The sequence below is a fragment of the Oncorhynchus nerka genome, linkage group LG12, assembly GCF_034236695.1.
Source record: "Oncorhynchus nerka isolate Pitt River linkage group LG12, Oner_Uvic_2.0, whole genome shotgun sequence".
Taxonomy (NCBI): domain Eukaryota; kingdom Metazoa; phylum Chordata; class Actinopteri; order Salmoniformes; family Salmonidae; genus Oncorhynchus; species Oncorhynchus nerka.
In genome coordinates, this window is record NC_088407.1 from 81,233,167 (window position 1) to 81,252,457 (window position 19,291).

The following is a 19,291-nucleotide window of genomic DNA, read 5'->3' on the forward strand; positions in this document are numbered from 1 at the left end:
CTCTTTCTCTTTCTCTCTCTCATTCCCTCTCTCGTTCTCTTTCTCTCTTTCTCTTTCTCTCTCTCATTCCCTCTCTCGTTCTTTCTCTCTCTTGTTCTCTTTCTCTCTTTCTCTTTCTCTCTTTCTCTCTCTCATTCCCTCTCTCGTTCTTTCTCTCTTGTTCTCTTTCTCTTTTTCTCTTTCTCTCTCTCATTCCCTCTCTCGTTCTTTCTCTCTTGTTCTCTTTCTCTCTTTCTCTCTCTCATTCCCTCTCTCGTTCTTTCTCTCTCTTGTTCTCTTTCTCTCTCTCTCTTTCTCATTCCCTCTCTTGTTCTTTCTCTTTCTTGTTCTCTTTCTCTCTCTCATTCCCTCTCTCATTCTTTCTCTCTCTTGTTCTCTTTCTCTCTCTCGCTCTCTCCATCCCTCTCTCTCTTTCACAGTGTCGTTTGAGGATAAGTTCAAGGCCAACCTGGAGCGAGGGAACGCAGAGCTGGAGAAAAGAAGACAGGCTCTGCAGGATGCACAGAGGAGAGAGGATGAGAAACGCCAGCAGAAGGAGAGGGAGGAGCGAGAGAGGAGAGAGAGGGAGGTCAGGGAGCAAGAGGAGAGGAGGAGGAAGGAGGAAGAGAGGAGGATGGAGCGGCAGAGGGAGCTGGAGAGACAGAAAGAGGAGGAGAGGCTGAAGGAGATGGAGAGAAAAGAGGTGAAGAGCGTGTTCTTTCAGGCACTCTTAAATGTCAGTATAAACTGGGTGGGCCGAGCCCTGAATGCTGATTGGCTGTCAGCTGTGGTATATCAGACCGTATACCACGGGTATGACTAAACATTTATTTTGACTGCTCTAACTACGTTGGTAACCAGTTTATAACAGCAGTAAGGCACCTCGGGTGTTTGCGTCGTGCCTAAGAACAGTCGTCAGCCGTGGTTATTTGGCCATATACCAAACCCTCGCGGTCCTTATTGTTTAAGTATGAGTGAGTCCGTCCGTGTGTGTGTTCCCCAGGCGGCGCAGCGTGAGCTGGAGCTCCAGAGGAAGGAGGAGCTGGAGAGGAGGAGGAGAGGAGAGCTGCAGCGCCAGAAGAGTCAGGAACAGGAAGACGTCAGCCAACTAAAGGCCAGGAAGAGGAGTCTGGAGATGGAGTTGGAGGCTGTGGTGAGACTCACACATATATTTGACATTTGACTCTCTTATCCAGATCCACTTAGAGAAGCAATTTTCTTGCTCGAGGTCACTTCGACACGTTTTCCCATCAAGTCGGCTCGGAGAATCAAACCAGTGACCTTTCGGTTGCTGGCCCAACACCCTTAACCGCTAGGCTACCTGCCTCCCTACACACACGCATGGACAGAGACTATACACACACTACACACACACTATACACACACTATACACACACTACACACACACTATATATACACTACCCTTCAAACGTTTTGGGTCACTTAGAAATGTACTTGTTTTTGAAAGAAAAGCAAATTTTTTAAAATAACATCAAATTGATCAGAAATACAGCGTAGACATTGTTAATGTGGTAAATTACTATTGTAGCTGGAAATTACAGATTTTTATGGAATATCTTCATAGGCGTACAGAGGCCCATTATCAGCAACCATCACTCCTGTTCTCCAATGGCACGTTGTGTTAGATAATCCAAGTTTATCAATTTAAAAGGCTAATTGATCATTAGAAAACCCTTTTTCAATTATGATAGCACAGCTGAAAACTGTTGTTCTGATTAAAGAAGCAATACAACTGGCCTTCTTTAGACTAGTTGAGTATCTGGAGCATCAGCACTTGTGCGTTCGATTACAGGCTCAAAATGGCCAGAAACAAAGACCTTTCTTCTGAAACTCATCAGTCTATTCTTGTTCTGAGAAATGCAGGCTATTCCATGCGAGGAATTGCGCTGGCCTATAGATCTATCATGGGTTTGATTCCAGTCCACGCCCTTCTGACACAAATAAGTCTTGATAAGAAATGACCAGAGACTGTTGGAGACCATAAATAGGAAACAAATAAACCAATAACTCAATAGATGACAACATAATGAACCCTGCGAACAAGCGGAATGAACCCTGTTTTTATTAAATTATTTTTTTATTTAACCTTTTATTTAACTAGGCAAGTCAGTTAAGGACAAATTCTTATTTTACAATGATGGGCCTACCCCAGCCAAACCCGGACGACGCTGGGGCCAATTGTGCACCGCCCTATGGGACTCCCAATCACGGCTGGATGTGATGCAGCCTGGATTCAAACCAGGGTGTTGTAGTGACGCCTCTAGCACTGAGATGCAGTGCCTTTAGACCGCCGAACCAGGGTGTTGTAGTGACGCCTCTAGCACTGAGATGCAGTGCCTTTAGACCGCCGAACCAGGGTGTTGTAGTGACGCCTCTAGCACTGAGATGCAGTGCCTTTAGACCGCCGAACCAGGGTGTTGTAGTGACGAGTCTAGCACTGAGATGCAGTGCCTTTAGACCGCCGAACCAGGGTGTTGTAGTGACGCCTCTAGCACTGAGATGCAGTGCCTTTAGACCGCCGAACCAGGGTGTTGTAGTGACGCCTCTAGCACTGAGATGCAGTGCCTTTAGACCGCCGAACCAGGGTGTTGTAGTGACGCCTCTAGCACTGAGATGCAGTGCCTTTAGACCGCCGAACCAGGGTGTTGTAGTGACGCCTCTAGCACTGAGATGCAGTGCCTTTAGACCGCCGAACCAGGGTGTTGTAGTGACGCCTCTAGCACTGAGATGCAGTGCCTTTAGACCGCCGAACCAGGGTGTTGTAGTGACGAGTCTAGCACTGAGATGCAGTGCCTTTAGACCGCCGAACCAGGGTGTTGTAGTGACGCCTCTAGCACTGAGATGCAGTGCCTTTAGACCGCCGAACCAGGGTGTTGTAGTGACGCCTCTAGCACTGAGATGCAGTGCCTTTAGACCGCCGAACCAGGGTGTTGTAGTGACGCCTCTAGCACTGAGATGCAGTGCCTTTAGACCGCCGAACCAGGGTGTTGTAGTGACGCCTCTAGCACTGAGATGCAGTGCCTTTAGACCGCCGAACCAGGGTGTTGTAGTGACGCCTCTAGCACTGAGATGCAGTGCCTTTAGACCGCCGAACCAGGGTGTTGTAGTGACGCCTCTAGCACTGAGATGCAGTGCTTTAGACCGCCGAACCAGGGTGTTGTAGTGACGCCTCTAGCACTGAGATGCAGTGCCTTTAGACCGCGGCGCCGCTCGGGAGCTGTTACCAAGCGGAATTATAGCGCTTAAAATAGACATCCAGGAGCTAAACAGCAGTGGGCCGGATTGGAACCCAGGTCGACTCTGACATACGTGTGTCTGGAACCTCTGTACTTATTTTACACCATCATTTGCAAATAAATTCATTAAAAATCCTACAATGTGATTTTCTGGATTTTTTTTCTCATTTTGTCTGGAAGTGTACCTATGATGAATATTACAGGCCTCATCTTTTTAAGTGGGAGAACTTTTAAATTGGTGGCTGACTAAATACTTTTTATGCCCCACAGTACGTGTGCCTTCGACACATAATAAAACAATTTAAAACACAGTTTCCTTAACAAAACATACATTTGTCCCCTATAAATGTGTAAATGTATTGTAATCCACATAAGAAGTCACACGAGACACACTAGCCTGCACGTAACCTGAAGAAGGTACTTTATAGGTACATTACTGTATCGTGTATATATAAAAAAATATATATACTCAGTATGCAACAATTTCAATAATTCTACTGAGCTACAGTTCATAGAAGGAAATCCGTCAATTGAAAAAATAAATTCATTTGGCCCTAATCTATGGAATTCACATGACTAGGCAGGGGCACAGCCATGGGTGGGACTGGGAAGGTATAGGCCCACCCCCTGGGGAGCCAGGCCCAGCCAATCAGAATTCGTTTAGGTTTTTTTCCCACAAAAGTGCTTTATTGCAGACAGAAATCCTCCATTTGAGTGAAATAAGCTTTTGAAAATTTCTGGCACCTTTTGTTTCAGCTCATGAAACATGAGACCAGTACTTGACGTGTTGCATTTATATTTTTGTTCAGTATACAAACACTTTTCTTCCAGCTGCCCTCTGGTGGCCATCGGGAATATTTCTTCAGATGTTAAAATCCTTCTGCTGCAGGACTATTTTCTCCTGTGAGGAAAGGGTAAAGTTTAAGATCCTACATCTGTCTGTCTCTCTCTCCCAGCATAACGAACACAGACAGATCTGTGAGCGGCTGTATGTCTCTCTCTCCCAGCATAACAAACACAGACAGATATCTGAGCGGCTGTATGTCTCTCTCTCCTAGGGTAACAAACACAGACAGATCTCTGAGCGGCTGTATATCTCTCTCTCCCAGGGTAACAAACACAGACAGATCTCTGAGCGGCTGTATGTCTCTCTCTCTCCTAGCATAACAAACACAGAGAGATATCTGAGCGGCTGTATGTCTCTCTCTCCTAGGGTAACAAACACAGAGAGATATCTGAGCGGCTGTATGTCTCTCTCTCCCAGGGTAACAAACACAGACAGATCTCTGAGCGGCTGTATGTCTCTCTCTCCCAGGGTAACAAACACAGACAGATCTCTGAGCGGCTGTATGTCTCTCTCTCCCAGCGTAACAAACACAGACAGATCTCTGAGCGGCTGTATGTCTCTCTCTCCCAGGGTAACAAACACAGACAGATCTCTGAGCGGCTGTATGTCTCTCTCTCCTAGGGTAACAAACACAGACAGATCTCTGAGCGGTTGTATGTCTCTCTCTCTCCTAGCATAACAAACACAGAGAGATATCTGAGCGGCTGTATGTCTCTCTCTCCTAGGGTAACAAACACAGACAGATCTCTGAGCGGCTGTATGCCTCTCTCTCCCAGGGTAACAAACACAGACAGATCTCTGAGCGGCTGTATTTCTCTCTCTTCCAGGGTAACAAACACAGACAGATCTCTGAGCGGCTGTATGTCTCTCTCTCCTAGGGTAACGAACTCAGACAGATCTCTGAGCGGCTGTATGTCTCTCTCTCCCAGGGTAACAAACACAGACAGATCTCTGAGATCTCTGAGCGGCTGTATGTCCCAGGGTAAACGAACACAGACAGATCTCTGAGCGGCTGTATGTCTCTCTCTCCAGACAGGGTAACAAACACAGACAGATCTCTGACAGCGGCTGTATGTCTCTCTCTCCCAGGGTAACAAACACAGACAGATCTCTCTCTTCTCCCAGGGTAACTAGGGTAACAAACACAGACAGATCTCTGAAAACACAGACAGATCTCTGAGTAACAAACACAGACGCTGTATCAGACAGATCTCTGAGCGGCTGTATGTCTCTCTCTCCCAGGGTAACAAACACAGACAGATCTCTGAGCGGCTGTATGTCTCTCTCCCCTAGGGTAACAAACACAGACAGATCTCTGAGCGGCTGTATGTCTCTCTCTCCCAGGGTAACGAACACAGACAGATCTCTGAGCGGCTGTATGTCTCTCTCTCCCAGGGTAACAAACACAGACAGATCTCTGAGCGGCTGTATGTCTCTCTCTCCCAGCATAACAAACACAGACAGATATCTGAGTGGCTGTATGTCTCTCTCTCCCAGCGTAACAAACACAGACAGATCTCTGAGCGGCTGTATGTCTCTCTCTCCCAGGGTAACGAACACAGACAGATCTCTGAGCGGCTGTATGTCTCTCTCTCCCAGGGTAACAAACACAGACAGAGATGTCTCTCTCTCCCAGCTGACAGCTGAGTGGCTGTATGTCTCTCTCCCCAGGTAACAAACACAGACAGATCTCTGAGCGGCTGTATGTCTCTCTCCCAGGGTAAGAACACAGACAGATCTCTGAGCGGCTGTATGTCTCTCTCTCCCAGGGTAACAAACACAGACAGATCTCTGAGCGGCTGTATGTCTCTCTCTCCCAGCATAACAAACACAGACAGATATCTGAGTGGCTGTATGTCTCTCTCTCCCAGCGTAACAAACACAGACAGATCTCTGAGCGGCTGTATGTCTCTCTCTCCCAGGGTAACGAACACAGACAGATCTCTGAGCGGCTGTATGTCTCTCTCTCCCAGGGTAACGAACACAGACAGATCTCTGAGCGGCTGTATGTCTCTCTCTCCCAGGGTAACAAACACAGACAGATCTCTGAGCGGCTGCGGGATGCTCAGAGTAGAAGGAAGGTGCAACGCAGTGAGCTGGAGCTGGCCAACCAGAGACGAGACACAGCCAGACAGGATATCAACTCCCTGCAGAGACAACTAGAGGTGTGTATCTGTCTCTGTCTTTGTCTGTCTGTCTGTCTCTGTCGCTCTGTCTCTGTCTTGCCCCTCCTAATGATGCATCTACTGCTCCTGTGCTTCAGGAGAACCAGAGGAAGCTGTCCCAGCTGACTCCAGAACAGCAGAGACTCAGTGACAAACTGAAGGACATGGCCCTCAACAACCTGCCAGGTACTGACTGAGACTGGGGCTAAGTTTGGCTGGGGTGTAGGCTATACTAGGGTGTATGGATGGGGTGTAAGGCTACACTAGGGTGTATGGATGCGGTGTAAGGCTATACTAGGGTGTATGGATGGGGTGTAAGGCTATACTAGGGTGTATGGATGGGGTGTAGGGCTATGCTAGGGTGTATGGGTGGGGTAGAGCGCTATACTAGGGTGTATAGGTGGGGTAGAGGGCTATGCTAGGGTGTATAGGTGGGGGAGAGGGCTATGATAGGGTGTATAGGTGGGGTAGAGGGCTATGCTAGGGTGTATGGGTGGGGTGTAGGCTATACTAGGGTGTATGGGTGGGGTGTACAGTTGGACTGGGGTATATTATAGGGCTATATTAGGCCATGTTCTACATTCAATCAAACATGATTGAATTGGACTTCCATGTTTGAAGACATACAGTGCCCTCAGAAAGTATTCATACCCCTTGACTTATTCCACATTTTGTTGAACCAGCCTGACTTTTTTTCTCTCTCACTCATCTAAACACAATACCCCGTAATGACAAAGTGAAAACATGTTTATAGAAATGTTTGCAAATTTATTGAAATTAAATACCGTATTATATCTAATTGACATAAGTATTTAAATTCTTCAGTCAATACTTTGGCGTCGATTACAGCTTTGAATCGTCTATCAGCTTCACACGTCTGGATTTGGCGGATTTTCTCAAGCTCTGTTAAGTTAAATGGGGGAGCGGTGGTGAACAGCAATCTTCAAGTCTTTCCACAGATTTTCAATGGGATTCAAGTCTGTGCTTTGGCTGGGCCACTCAAGGACTTTAACATTCTTGTTCCGAAGGCATTCCAGTGTTTCTTTGGCTGTATGCTTGGGGTAATTGTCCTGTTGGAATGTAAATCTTCGCCCCCAGTCTATGGTCGTCAAGAATTTCCCTGTATTTGGCTCCATTCATTGTTCCCTCTATCCTTACCAGTCTCCTTGTCGCTGAAAAGCATCCCCATAACATGATGCTGCCACCACCATGCTTCACGGCAGAGATGATCTGTGCCTGGTTTTCTCCAGACATGGCTCTTTGCATTCAGGCCAACATTTTTTGTCTCATCAGATCACAGAATCTTTTGCCTAATGCTCTGAGTCTTTTTGCCTTTTTGTAAACTCCCAGGCATGCTGTCATGTGCCGCCTTCTCACGATGGGCTTCCGTCTGGCCACTCTCCCATAAAGCCCAGATTGGTGAAGTACTGTAGAGACTGTTGTCCTTCTGGCAGATTCTCCCATCGCAGCCAAGGAACTCTGTAGTTCTGTCAGAGTGGTCATTGGGTTCTGGGTCACCTCCCTTACAAAGGTCCTTCTTGCCCGGTTGCTCAGTTTGGTTGGACGGCCAGCTCCAGGCACAGTCTGGATAATTCACATTTCTCAATGATAGAGACCGCTGTGCTCTTGGAATCTTTCAACACTAGAAATAGTTTTTTTTCACCCTTCCCCAGATATGTGCCTCATCACAATTTTATCTCAGGAGTTCTCCAGACAGTTCCTTGGACGATTGCTACATTTGATATTTACAAAGAATGTTTTCACTTTGTCGTTCTAGGGTATTGTGTGTTGACAAAAATGTGGAACAAGTCAAGAAGTGTGAATACTTTGTGACGGCACTGTAGTGTTACTAAACATTCCCCTCCTGTCACTCGCTGGGTTGTAACTCGTCTTCCTGTTGTACCCAGTCTCCACCATATCCACTCTCAAACGCAGCACCAGCCAGAAGGACGGAGCCTGTCGTGACCTGAAGCAACAGCTGGATGCTCTGGAGAAAGAGACGGCTGCTAAACTGGCTGACATGGATCATTACCTGAAGGACATACAGGTACGTACAGACCAGTGCAGCTCAGCTGGTTGTCTACGCCAAAGCCTCAGTTCCTTTTAACACTCACTCTAGTCACTCGCTCAATGTTGTGGTAAAATGTTGAAGTATAACAGTCTACCTGTTTTAAAGTGAATATATGACAGGGCTTTCCGACCCTGTTCCTGGAGAGCTACCCTCCTGAAGGTTTTTAACTCCAACCTTGTTCCTGGAGAGTTACCCTCCTGAAGGTTTTAACTCCAACCTTGTTCCTGGAGAGCTACCCTCCTGAAGGTTTTAACTCCAACCTTGTTCCTGGCGAGCTACCCTCCTGAAGGTTTTAACTCCAACCCTGTTCCCGGAGAGCTACCCTCCTGAAGGTTTTAACTCCAACCTTGTTCCTGGAGAGCTACCCTCCTGAAGGTTTTAACTCCAACCCTGTTCCTGGCGAGCTACCCTCCTGAAGGTTTTAACTCCAACCCTGTTCCTGGAGAGTTACCTTGTTCCTGGAGAGTTACCCTACTGTAGGTTTTTACTCTAACCTTGTTCCTGGAGAGATACCCTCCTGTAGGTTTTTACTCCAACCCTGTTCCTGGAGAGATACCCTCCTGCGGTTGGAACCAAAAATCTTACATTTGGACTCATCAGACCAAAAGACAGATTTCCACCGGTCTAATGCACAGTGCTCGTGTTTCTTGGCCCAAGCAAGTGGTTTCTTTGCAGCAATTCGACCATGAAGGCCTGATTCACGCAGTCTCATCTGAACAGTTCATGTTGAGATGTGTCTGTTACTTGAACTCTGTGAAGAATTTATTTGGGCTGCAATCTGAGGCTGGTAACTCTAATGAACTTATCCTCTGCAGCAGAGGTAACTCTGGGTCTTCCATTCCTGTGGCGGTCCTTGTGAGAGCCAGTTTCTTCATAGCGCTTGATGGTTTTTGCGACTGCACTTTAAGAAATGTCCTGGATTGACTGACCTTCATGTCTTAAAGTAATGATGGACTGTCGTTTCTCTTTGCTTATTTGAGCTGTTCTTGCCATAATATGGACTTGGTCTTTTACTAAATAGGTCTCTTACTAAATAGGGCTATCTTCTCTATACCACCCCTATCTTGTCACAACACAACTGATTGGCTCTAACGCATTAAGAAGGAAACAAATTCTACGAATTAACTTTTAACAAGGCACAGCTGTAAATTGAAATAGATTCCAGGTGATTACCTCATGGAGCTGGTTGAGAGAATGGCAAGAGTGTGCAAAGCTGTCATCAAGGCAAAGGGTTGCTACTTTGAAGAATCTCAAATATAAAATATATTTTGATTTGTTTAACACTTTTTTGGGGGGTCTCTACATGTTTCAATACGTGTCATTTTATAGTTTTGATGTCTTCACTATTATTCTACAATGTAGTAAAAAATAAAGAAAAACCCTTGAATGAGTAGGTGTGTCCAAACAGTTCTGACTGGTACAGTACTGTACTATATATATATTTCTCTCTCTCCTCTCTTGGTGCCTAACCACTTCGAGTTGTCCAACCCTCTCATCCCAGTGCTCGCTGTGCCATCCTGTTAGATCCTTTGTGTGTGTCCAAACAGTTCTGACTGGTACAGTACTGTACTATATATATATTTCTCTCTCTCCTCTCTTGGTGTCTAAACCACTCCGAGTTGTCCAACCCTCTCATCCCAGTGCTCGCTGTGCCATCCTGTTAGATCCTTTGTGTGTGTCCAAACAGTTCTGACTGGTACAGTACTGTACTATATATATATTTCTCTCTCTCCTCTCTTGGTGTCTAAACCACTTCGAGTTGTCCAACCCTCTCATCCCAGTGCTCGCTGTGCCATCCTGTTAGATCCTTTGTGTGTGTCCAAACAGTTCTGACTGGTACAGTACTGTACTATATATATATTTCTCTCTCTCCTCTCTTGGTGTCTAAACCACTTCGAGTTGTCCAACCCTCTCATCCCAGTGCTCGCTGTGCCATCCTGTTAGATCCTTTGTGTGTGTCCAAACAGTTCTGACTGGTACAGTACTGTACTATATATATATTTCTCTCTCTCCTCTCTTGGTGTCTAAACCACTCCGAGTTGTCCAACCCTCTCATCCCAGTGCTCGCTGTGCCATCCTGTTAGATCCTTTGTGTGTGTCCAAACAGTTCTGACTGGTACAGTACTGTACTATATATATATTTCTCTCTCTCCTCTCTTGGTGTCTAAACCACTCCGAGTTGTCCAAACCTCTCATCCCAGTGCTCGCTGTGCCATCCTGTTAGATCCTTTGTGTGTGTCCAAACAGTTCTGACTGGTACAGTACTGTACTATATATATATTTCTCTCTCTCCTCTCTTGGTGTCTAAACCACTCCGAGTTGTCCAACCCTCTCATCCCAGTGCTCGCTGTGCCATCCTGTTAGATCCTTTGTGTGTGTCCAAACAGTTCTGACTGGTACAGTACTGTACTATATATATATTTCTCTCTCTCCTCTCTTGGTGTCTAAACCACTCCGAGTTGTCCAACCCTCTCATCCCAGTGCTCGCTGTGCCATCCTGTTAGATCCTTTGTTGTTACCAGTTAATAAAAGAAGTGTAGTGTAAATGTAATGGGTCGTGTTGTGATTCTGAATGTGTGACCGTGTTAGTATGTGGTGAAATGTGCCTTCTTGTTGATGTGGTAACATCAGGAACTGAGAGAGAACCAGCGGAAGCAGCAGTCGGCTCTGGATAAACTACGGAGCATCAAAGAGGACAAAGGGAGAGAACTGGAGAGACAGAGAGAGCAGGAGGAGAGGAAGAGGAGGGAGGTGGAGGAGGAGAGGAAAAGGAGGGAGGAGGAGGAGAGGAGAGAGGAGGAGGAGGCCAAAAGGTGAACAGCTCTCCCCTCTGCCTAACACACAGACATGCTCAAGCATTATCTGGTCTTTGACATAGGCCTGTCTGTCTTTTCCCTATCTCTCCTCTCTCTCTCTCCCTCCCTCCCTCCCCAGGCGTATTAAGCTGCAGAAGGAGCGTCAGTGGCAGGAGAAGCTGAAGAGAGAGGAGGAGGAGAGACAGAGGAGGCTGCAGGAAGAGAGAGAGGCCAAACTGAGAGAGGAGGAGGAGAAGGAGACACAAGCCCGCCTCTTAGCTGCTAAAGAAAAGGTAGAACGAGAAAGCAGAGAGGAGGAGGAGGAGAGGAGGAGGAGACAGGAGGAAGAGGAGAGGAAAAGGAGGGCGGAGGAGAGAAGACAGGAGGAAGAGGAGAGGAAGAGGAGGGAGGAAGAGGAGAGGAAGAGGAGGGAGGAAGAGGAGCGGAGGAGGTTAGAGGAGGAGAGGGAGGAAGAGAAGAAAAACCAGGAAGAGCTGGAGAGCAAGAGGTGTGAGGAGGACAAGAAGAGATTGAAGAGGAAGGATGAGGAGAGGAGGAGGAGGCAGCAGGAGGAAGAAGCGAAGAGGAAGCTGGAGGAGGAGAGGAGGTGCAGAGAGGAGGAGGTGGCGGCGTTGCGCCAGCAGGGGCGTGCAGGGAAGACAGACATCCACGACAAACTGTCAGCCCTTCTTGGAGGTCTAGAGGAGAGGAAAGGTAAGGAGGAACCACTAGACTATTAAACTGTTCTATTAGACCTTTATTAGGATATGGAAAACTGATAGCCACGTGGTTGCTCTCGTCAAAAGTAGTGCATTTGAGATTATTATATTTTAAAATGTTAACTGAGGTGACGTCATGAGGTGCTGCTTTGTGATTGGCTGTTCCAGGCGGTCTGAAACCCCAGGCCACAGAGCACAGGAAGTCTGCGATGCTCACTTCCTTCCAGGCGCTCTACTCTTTCACCGCTCGCAACCTGGAGGAACTCAGCTTTGAAGCCGATGAGGTCATCGAGGTTAGAACCATACGGATGACCATTTATTTCTGGATTTAATTGTACACTCTGCTTCTCTGTTGTCTGACCGTTGTCTGACTGTTGTGTGCCAATTCATCTGTTTGTGTGTGTCTAGGTGGATGAGAGTACGGAGCGAGAGCAGGGTTGGCTGTACGGGAGTCGTCAGGGGAAGTGGGGCTGGTTCCCAGAGAGTTATGTAGAGAGACAGTTCAAATCAGAGAGACCTGCTACTGTTACTACAACTACCACTGCTGGTGCTACTACTGCTGTTTATGCTGCTAAACAAGCCCTCAGACCACAGCTCTCCACCCCCATCAACACAGGGTAGGTTGGACAATATACACACACACACACACCGTTTCTAGCCATAGGTATTTCTCATAGGTGTGGAGCGTGTAACCTTTCCTCAACCCTGATGAGACATTGATATGGTGATTCATGTAAATACTGTACTGCTGACTGAAAAGTTCATGACCTCTGAACCTTCATGTCTTCCAGGAAACCCGGGGGAGATGCTTCTATGTCAACAGGACAGAACTCCGCCTTCACGCCTACACACGCCCCTCACCCCACCCCCTCGGAGCAGGTACAGGTAGAGGAGGAGTGGGAGGAGCCAATTGAAGCTAGGGTAGTGTTGGTTCTGTTTTTCTATGCTCCGTTTTATTTACTTAACGTATAAGGAACACTCAATGTGCACTTATAAATCATAACAATTTTAATAAAAATATTGCTGTAGACAGAAGTCAAAGCTCAAACATCACACATACAACTGATGTCTCTCCTTAGTTTTGTAAAATAAGAAAAGTCCCAAGTTATTTTATTAAGCCCGAAGTCCAGCCCTTGTGATGTCACTGCATACGTCATTACCTTCTACTCATCAGACCAAACCCATGCATACACAGCTATACAAACTTGCAAGAGAGATAAAATAGTTCCAGTGTTTTCTAAGGGCTCAGCAGTAAATGTCCACTCCCCAAGTTGATTTATAGAGGTCTGTCTGACTAGTATCTTATCTCTTTCATTCCCCTGCTGGGTTCTGTGTCTATTCTCTTTTAGCCTAGAGGTGCCTTCTCACAGAAACCCTGCAATAAATCACACATTTCTCAGACTGTTTCTTTATAAGAGGCAGAGACTAGAAAAGACTGTGGAATGGTATTAAACATTATAATGAATTGTTAATCTGTAGTCTAGGACCCTATCAATGTAGTGGGAAGGGGTCTTATAGCCCTTCCCCACTACTGACCAATTTGACCCAACAGGTGGTGGCCAGTATGGAGATTGATGGCTCCACCACATTTTCTAAACCCAGAGGTGCAATATCACAAGATATTCGGGAATGCTTGCGAAGCAGACCAGCCCGGGATTTGAGGTTAGAGAAGTCAATGAGATATATAATTATTTTTAATTTTTTTATTTAACCTTTATTTAACTAGGCAAATACTTACTTACAATGACGGCCTACTGTGGAACAGTGGGTTAACTGCCTTGTTCAGGTGCAGAACAACAGATATTTACAGTGTCAGGTCAGGGATTCAATCCTGCAACCTTTCGGTTTGGCCCAACGCTCTAACCACTAGGCTACCTGCTGCCCCATTATAGTCTAAAACAACTATTAATCAATGAGAAAAGTGAAACATCATTTTCTCTGAATCTAATGGCACAACGTAGATCTGAGCTGTTGTCTGACGTAGTTGAACAAACTAATACCCCAACTTCCTTTTCATTTTTGTCAAAAACAACTTTTATATGGAAGGAGAGTCTTTTGATTTGATGACCTTCTGCAGTCCTGCGCGAGACAACTGTTAGACCTGATGACGTGTTTCTGCGTATGAGCTTAGCTAGCCAACGTCGCCATGACATCGCCTAGAAGTGTGATCATAACACCGCACACAGATCATGTTGCTACGCGACCAGACGGATTCCACTACCCTGACTACCTTGGATTTAAAAAGGAAACGACTGGTGTTATATATGGTTACACCGATCTCGTACTTTTTGATCCATGAGTGAAAAACGTATTGTTTTATTACCTCCCAATTTAAATTTGACCCCTGTCCTTCTGCTATCTACCTCCTTCTTTCCCTCCCTCAATCTTATCTCCTCCATCCTTCCTCCTCTTGCTCTAGGTGGTGGGTAACCTGCAGGCCCAGGCTCTGTGTTCGTGGACAGCTAAGACAGAGAGCCATCTGAACTTCAGTAAGGACGATGTGATCCGGGTGCTGGAGCAGCAGGACAGCTGGTGGCTGGGGGAGCTCAACGGGGTTCAGGGCTGGTTCCCCAAAACATACGTCACACTCCTGGGAGACAATGACAACACCACTGCGTAAATACATGCATATTTACGCCCCCCCCCCCCCCACACACACACACACACACACGCACTTCCCACACACACAGTGAAGGAATTCAGTCATGTGTGTGTAGAATTCATATGTACTCGAACAGGCCAAATCAAAACAGATTACCGACCATTTCGAATCCCACCGTACCTTCTCTGCTATGCAATCTGGTTTCAGAGCTGGTCATGAGTGCATCTCAGCCACGCCCAAGGTCCTAAACGATATCATAATCGCCATTGATAAGAGACAATACTGTGCAGCTGTATTCATCGACCTGGCCAAGGCTTTCAACTCTGTCAATCACCGCATTCTTGTCGGCAGACTCAATAGCCTTGGTTTCTCAAATGACTGCCTCGCCTGGTTCACCATCTACTTCTCTGACAGAGTTCAGTGTGTCAAATTGGAGGGTCTGTTGTCCGGGCCTCTGGCAGTCTCTATGGGGGTGCCACAGGGTTAAATTCTTGGACCGACTCTCTTCTCTGTATATATCAATGATGTCGCTCTTGCTGCTGGTGATTCTCTGATCCACCTGTACGCAGACGACACCATTCTGTCTACTTCTGGCCCTTCTTTGGACACTGTGTTAACTAACCTCCAGACGAGCTTCAATGCCATACAACTCTCCTTCCGTAGCCTCCAACTGCTCTTAAATGTAAGTAAAACTAAATGCATGTTCTTCAACCGAACACCTGCCCGCCCGTCCAGCATCACTACTCTGGACGGTTCTGACCTAGAATATGTGGACAGACTCACATTAAGCATCTCCAATCCAAAATTAAATCTAGAATCGGCTTCCTATTTCGCAACAAAGCATCCTTCACTCATGCTGCCAAACATACCCTCGTAAAACTGACTATCCTACCGATCCTCGAACTCGGTGATGTCATTTACAAAATAGCCGCCAACACTCTACTCAACAAATTGGATGCAGTCTATCACAGTGCCATCCGTCACCAAAGCCCCATATACTACCCACCACTGTGACCTGTACGCTCTCGTTGGCTGGCCCTCATACTCGTCGCCAAACCCACTGGCTCCAGGTCATCTACAAGTCTCTGCTAGGTAAAGCCCCGCCTTATCTCAGCTCACTGGTCACCATAGCAGCACCCACCCGTAGCACGCGCTCCAGCAGGTATATCTCACTGGTCACCCCCAAAGCCAATTCCTCTTTTGGCTGCCTTTCCTTCCAGTTCTCTGCTGTCAATGACTGGAATGAACTGCAAAAATCACTGAAGCTGGAGACTCATATCTCCCTCACTAACTTTAAGCACCAGCTGTCAGAGCAGCTCAGAGATCACTGCACCTGTACATAGCCCATCTGTAAATAGCCCATCCAACTACCTCATCCCCATACTGTATTTATTTATTTATTTTGCGCCTTTTGCACCCCAGTATCTCTACTTGCACACTCATCTTCTGCACATCTATCACTCCAGTGTTAATTGCTATATTGTAATTATTTCGCCACTATGGCCTATTTATTGCCGAAACTCCCTTATCCTAGCTCATTTGCACTCACTGCATATAGACTCTTTTTTTCTACTGTGCGTCAGGGCGAGAGAGGGCGATTGACTGTATGTTTGTTTATCCCATGTGTAACTCTGTGTTGTTGTTTGTGTCAAACTGCTTTGCTTTATCTTGGCCAGGTCGCAGTTGTAAATGAGAACTTGTTCTCAACTAGTCTACCTGGTTAAATAAAGGTGAAATTAAATCATATGGCTGCTTGTTGTTACGTTGTTGTTGGTTAGGGGTGAGGTTAGGGGTGAGGTTAGGGCACGGTAGTACTGGTCTTATGATAGAAAAGTATTTTTTTGTTTTATTAATGTCGTTTGTCTCGTCTCAGCCTGACGTATTCTCCCCCAGATGAGGTGGAGGCCTCAGATGCTGCTCAACAGGAAGGTACTCCTCTCGCTCTCTCTCTCTCGCCCTCTCTCGTCCTCTCTCACTCTCTCTCTCTCGCCCTCTCTCTCTCTTGCCCTCTCTGTCTCTCTCTCTCTCTCGTCCTCTCTCTCTCTCTCTCTCCCTCTCTCGCTCTCTCCTCTCTCTCTCTCTCTCTCTCTCTCTCGCCCTCTCTCTCTCTCTCTCTCTCTCCCTCTCTCGCTCTCTCCCTCTCTCGCCCTCTCTCTCTCTCTCTCTCTCTCTCTCTCGCCTTCTCTCTCTCTCTCGCCCTCTCTCTCTCTCTCTCTCTCTCTCTCGCCCTCTCTCTCTCTCGCCTTCTCTCTCTCTCTCGCCCTCTCTCTCTCTCTCTCTCGTTCTCTCTCTCTCTCTCTCTCTCTCTCGCTCTCTCTCTCGCCCTCTCTCTCTCTCGCCATCTCTCGCCCTGATGCTCTCTCGCCCTCTCTCGCCCTCTCTCTCGATATATATTAATATCACTCTCTCACTCTCTCTCTCGCCCTCTCTCTCGCCCTCTCTCGCCCTCTCTCACTCTCTCGCCCTCTCTCGCCCTCTCTCACTCTCTCGCCCTGATGCTCTCTCGCCCTCTCTCGCCCTCTCTCTCTCTCTCGCCCTCTCTCACTCTCTCGCCCTCTCTCGCCCTCTCTCACTCTCTCCCCCTGACGCTCTCTCTCTTTCTCTCTCTCTATTCCCCAAAAACATGTCCTTCTGCAAAAGCACTCTTACCCGATTCAGTTCTTGTGTTGGGAACATTATAAAATACAGTTCTGCCTTGTCAGATGGTTATGTCCATGACTCTGTAGTGAATTGTGTTATCCAATAAGAATGTCTCTCTGAGATGTCATGGTTTGTATCATCCAATAAGAATGTCTCTCTGAGATGTCATGGTTTGTATCATCCAATAAGAATGTCTCTCTGAGAGGTGATGTTTTGTCTCACCAATCAGAGTACATGGCGCTGTACACCTATGAGAGCCCAGGGCATGGTGACCTGACGTTTAGAGAGGGTGATGTGATCCTGGTGACCCAGAGAGAGGGAGAGTGGTGGAGCGGAGGCATCGGAGACCGCACTGGAGTGTTCCCTTCCAACTATGTCAAACCCAAAGAGACCGGCGTAAGATATACACACACACACACACACACACACACACACACACATCCTTGACTTTAACTTGTATCCGACCTTGTTTCTATAACTTGTTACTTCAGACATCCAGCAGCCCAGGGAAGCCAGGACAGCCTGGGAAGAAGCCAGGTGAGTCAACTGGAGAAATGCATATCCACACTCTGTTCCTTTCAACACTTCCTATAAATCTGATGTTACTCCCTACGTTTGTGTGCGTGCGTGCGCGTGTGTGTGTGTGTGTGTGTGTGTGTGTTTGTGTGCGTGTGTGTGTGTGTGCGTGTTGTGTGTGTGTGTGTGTGTGCGTGCGTGTGTCTGTGTGTGTGTGTGTGTGTGTGTGTGTGTGTGTGTGTGTGTGCACGCAGAGATAGCCCAGGTGAGCACTGCCTACACGGCCACAGGAACAGAGCAGCTCAGCCTTGCACCAGGACAGCTCATCCTCATCCTCAGCAAGGATTCCTCCGGCTGGTTGCTCGGAGAACTGCAGGTTGGCTGATTGATTGATTAATGGCTGTTTTAGACTCTAATGAAATAAGGCAATATGATTTTGGCTGTGTTGATTTACAGTTATTGAATTAAGATCTGATCTGATTGGTAAAAAATACCAATTAGTTGGAAAATATCAGAATTAGGTTTCTTGTGCAGGCAGCCCAATTCTGATATTGTTTTCACTAATTGGTCTTTTGACCAATCAGATCAGGTTTTTTCACATCAGATATTTTTCAGAGCTGATCTGATTGGTCAAAAGACCAATTAGTGAAAACAACATCAGAATTTGGCTACCTGTCTAAACGCAGCATTAGATTGATACATATGATTGACTGGTTGACTGATTGACTGGTTGACTGATTGTTTGGTTGACTGATTGTTTGGTTGACTGATTGACTGGTTGACTGATTGACTGATTGTTTGGTTGACTGATTGACTGATTGACTGGTTGACTGATTGACTGATTGACTGGTTGACTGATTGACTGATTGACTGGTTGACTGATTCACTGATTCACTGAATGACTGGTTGACTGATCTCTCTCGGTCTCTAAGGCGCGAGGAAAGAAGCGTCAGAAGGGTTGGTTTCCTGCATCACATGTCAAAATGCTGGGATCTAACAGCGGCAAGTCCACTCCAGCACCTCTACCAGGTAACATACACACACACACACCTTTTAGTAGGTAAGAAAAGAGAATGTATAGTTTACAAGGAGGCTGGTGGGGGGAGCTATAGGAGGACAGGCTCATTGTAATATCTGGAATGGAATCAATGGAACCGTATCAAACACATCACACATGGAAGCCATGTTTGAGTCCGTTCCATTTATTCCATTCTAGCCAATACAATGAGGCTGTCCTCCATATAGCTCCTCCCACCAGCCGACACTGCCTCACCCCTCCATCCTCTCTCTCCCCCTGCTCTTGCTCTCTCTCTCTCCTCCAGTGTGTCAGGTCATTGCCATGTACGACTACAAAGCAGCCAACGAGGATGAGATGAGCTTCTCCAAAGGTCAGATGATCAGTGTGTTCGACAAGAACAACCCCGATTGGTGGAAAGGAGAGGTCAATGGGATCACCGGTCTGTTCCCAACCAATTACGTCAAGATGACCACCGTTGACTCCGATCCCAGCCAGCAATGTGAGTACATTACTATTTTGATGTTTTTCCGAAGACGTCATTTCTCAAAGTGGAATGTTCACATGACAAAGACAGACAGACACACACAAGGTACATCCCAGTACACATGACAAAGACAGACAGACACACACAAGGTACATCCCAGTACACATGACAAAGACAGACAGACACACACAAGGTACA

At 46.8% G+C, this 19,291-nt stretch overlaps 1 protein-coding gene across 1 annotated transcript in view; it reads left to right on the forward strand.

The window, feature by feature from the left end:
• Positions 1-19,291, forward strand: part of LOC115124936 (intersectin-2-like) — a 155,877-nt gene that overhangs the window by 105,956 nt on the left and 30,630 nt on the right. Inside the window, exons 12-28 of the mRNA XM_065025865.1 lie at positions 420-682; positions 983-1,132; positions 6,108-6,248; positions 6,347-6,434; positions 8,156-8,295; positions 10,951-11,132; positions 11,254-11,828; positions 12,002-12,126; positions 12,242-12,450; positions 12,625-12,712; positions 14,253-14,449; positions 16,309-16,364; positions 17,305-17,471; positions 17,567-17,612; positions 17,846-17,967; positions 18,524-18,620; positions 18,914-19,108. Coding sequence (XP_064881937.1) covers positions 420-682; positions 983-1,132; positions 6,108-6,248; positions 6,347-6,434; positions 8,156-8,295; positions 10,951-11,132; positions 11,254-11,828; positions 12,002-12,126; positions 12,242-12,450; positions 12,625-12,712; positions 14,253-14,449; positions 16,309-16,364; positions 17,305-17,471; positions 17,567-17,612; positions 17,846-17,967; positions 18,524-18,620; positions 18,914-19,108 — 2,841 coding nt within the window. The remainder of the gene's footprint in view (positions 1-419; positions 683-982; positions 1,133-6,107; positions 6,249-6,346; positions 6,435-8,155; positions 8,296-10,950; positions 11,133-11,253; positions 11,829-12,001; positions 12,127-12,241; positions 12,451-12,624; positions 12,713-14,252; positions 14,450-16,308; positions 16,365-17,304; positions 17,472-17,566; positions 17,613-17,845; positions 17,968-18,523; positions 18,621-18,913; positions 19,109-19,291) is intronic.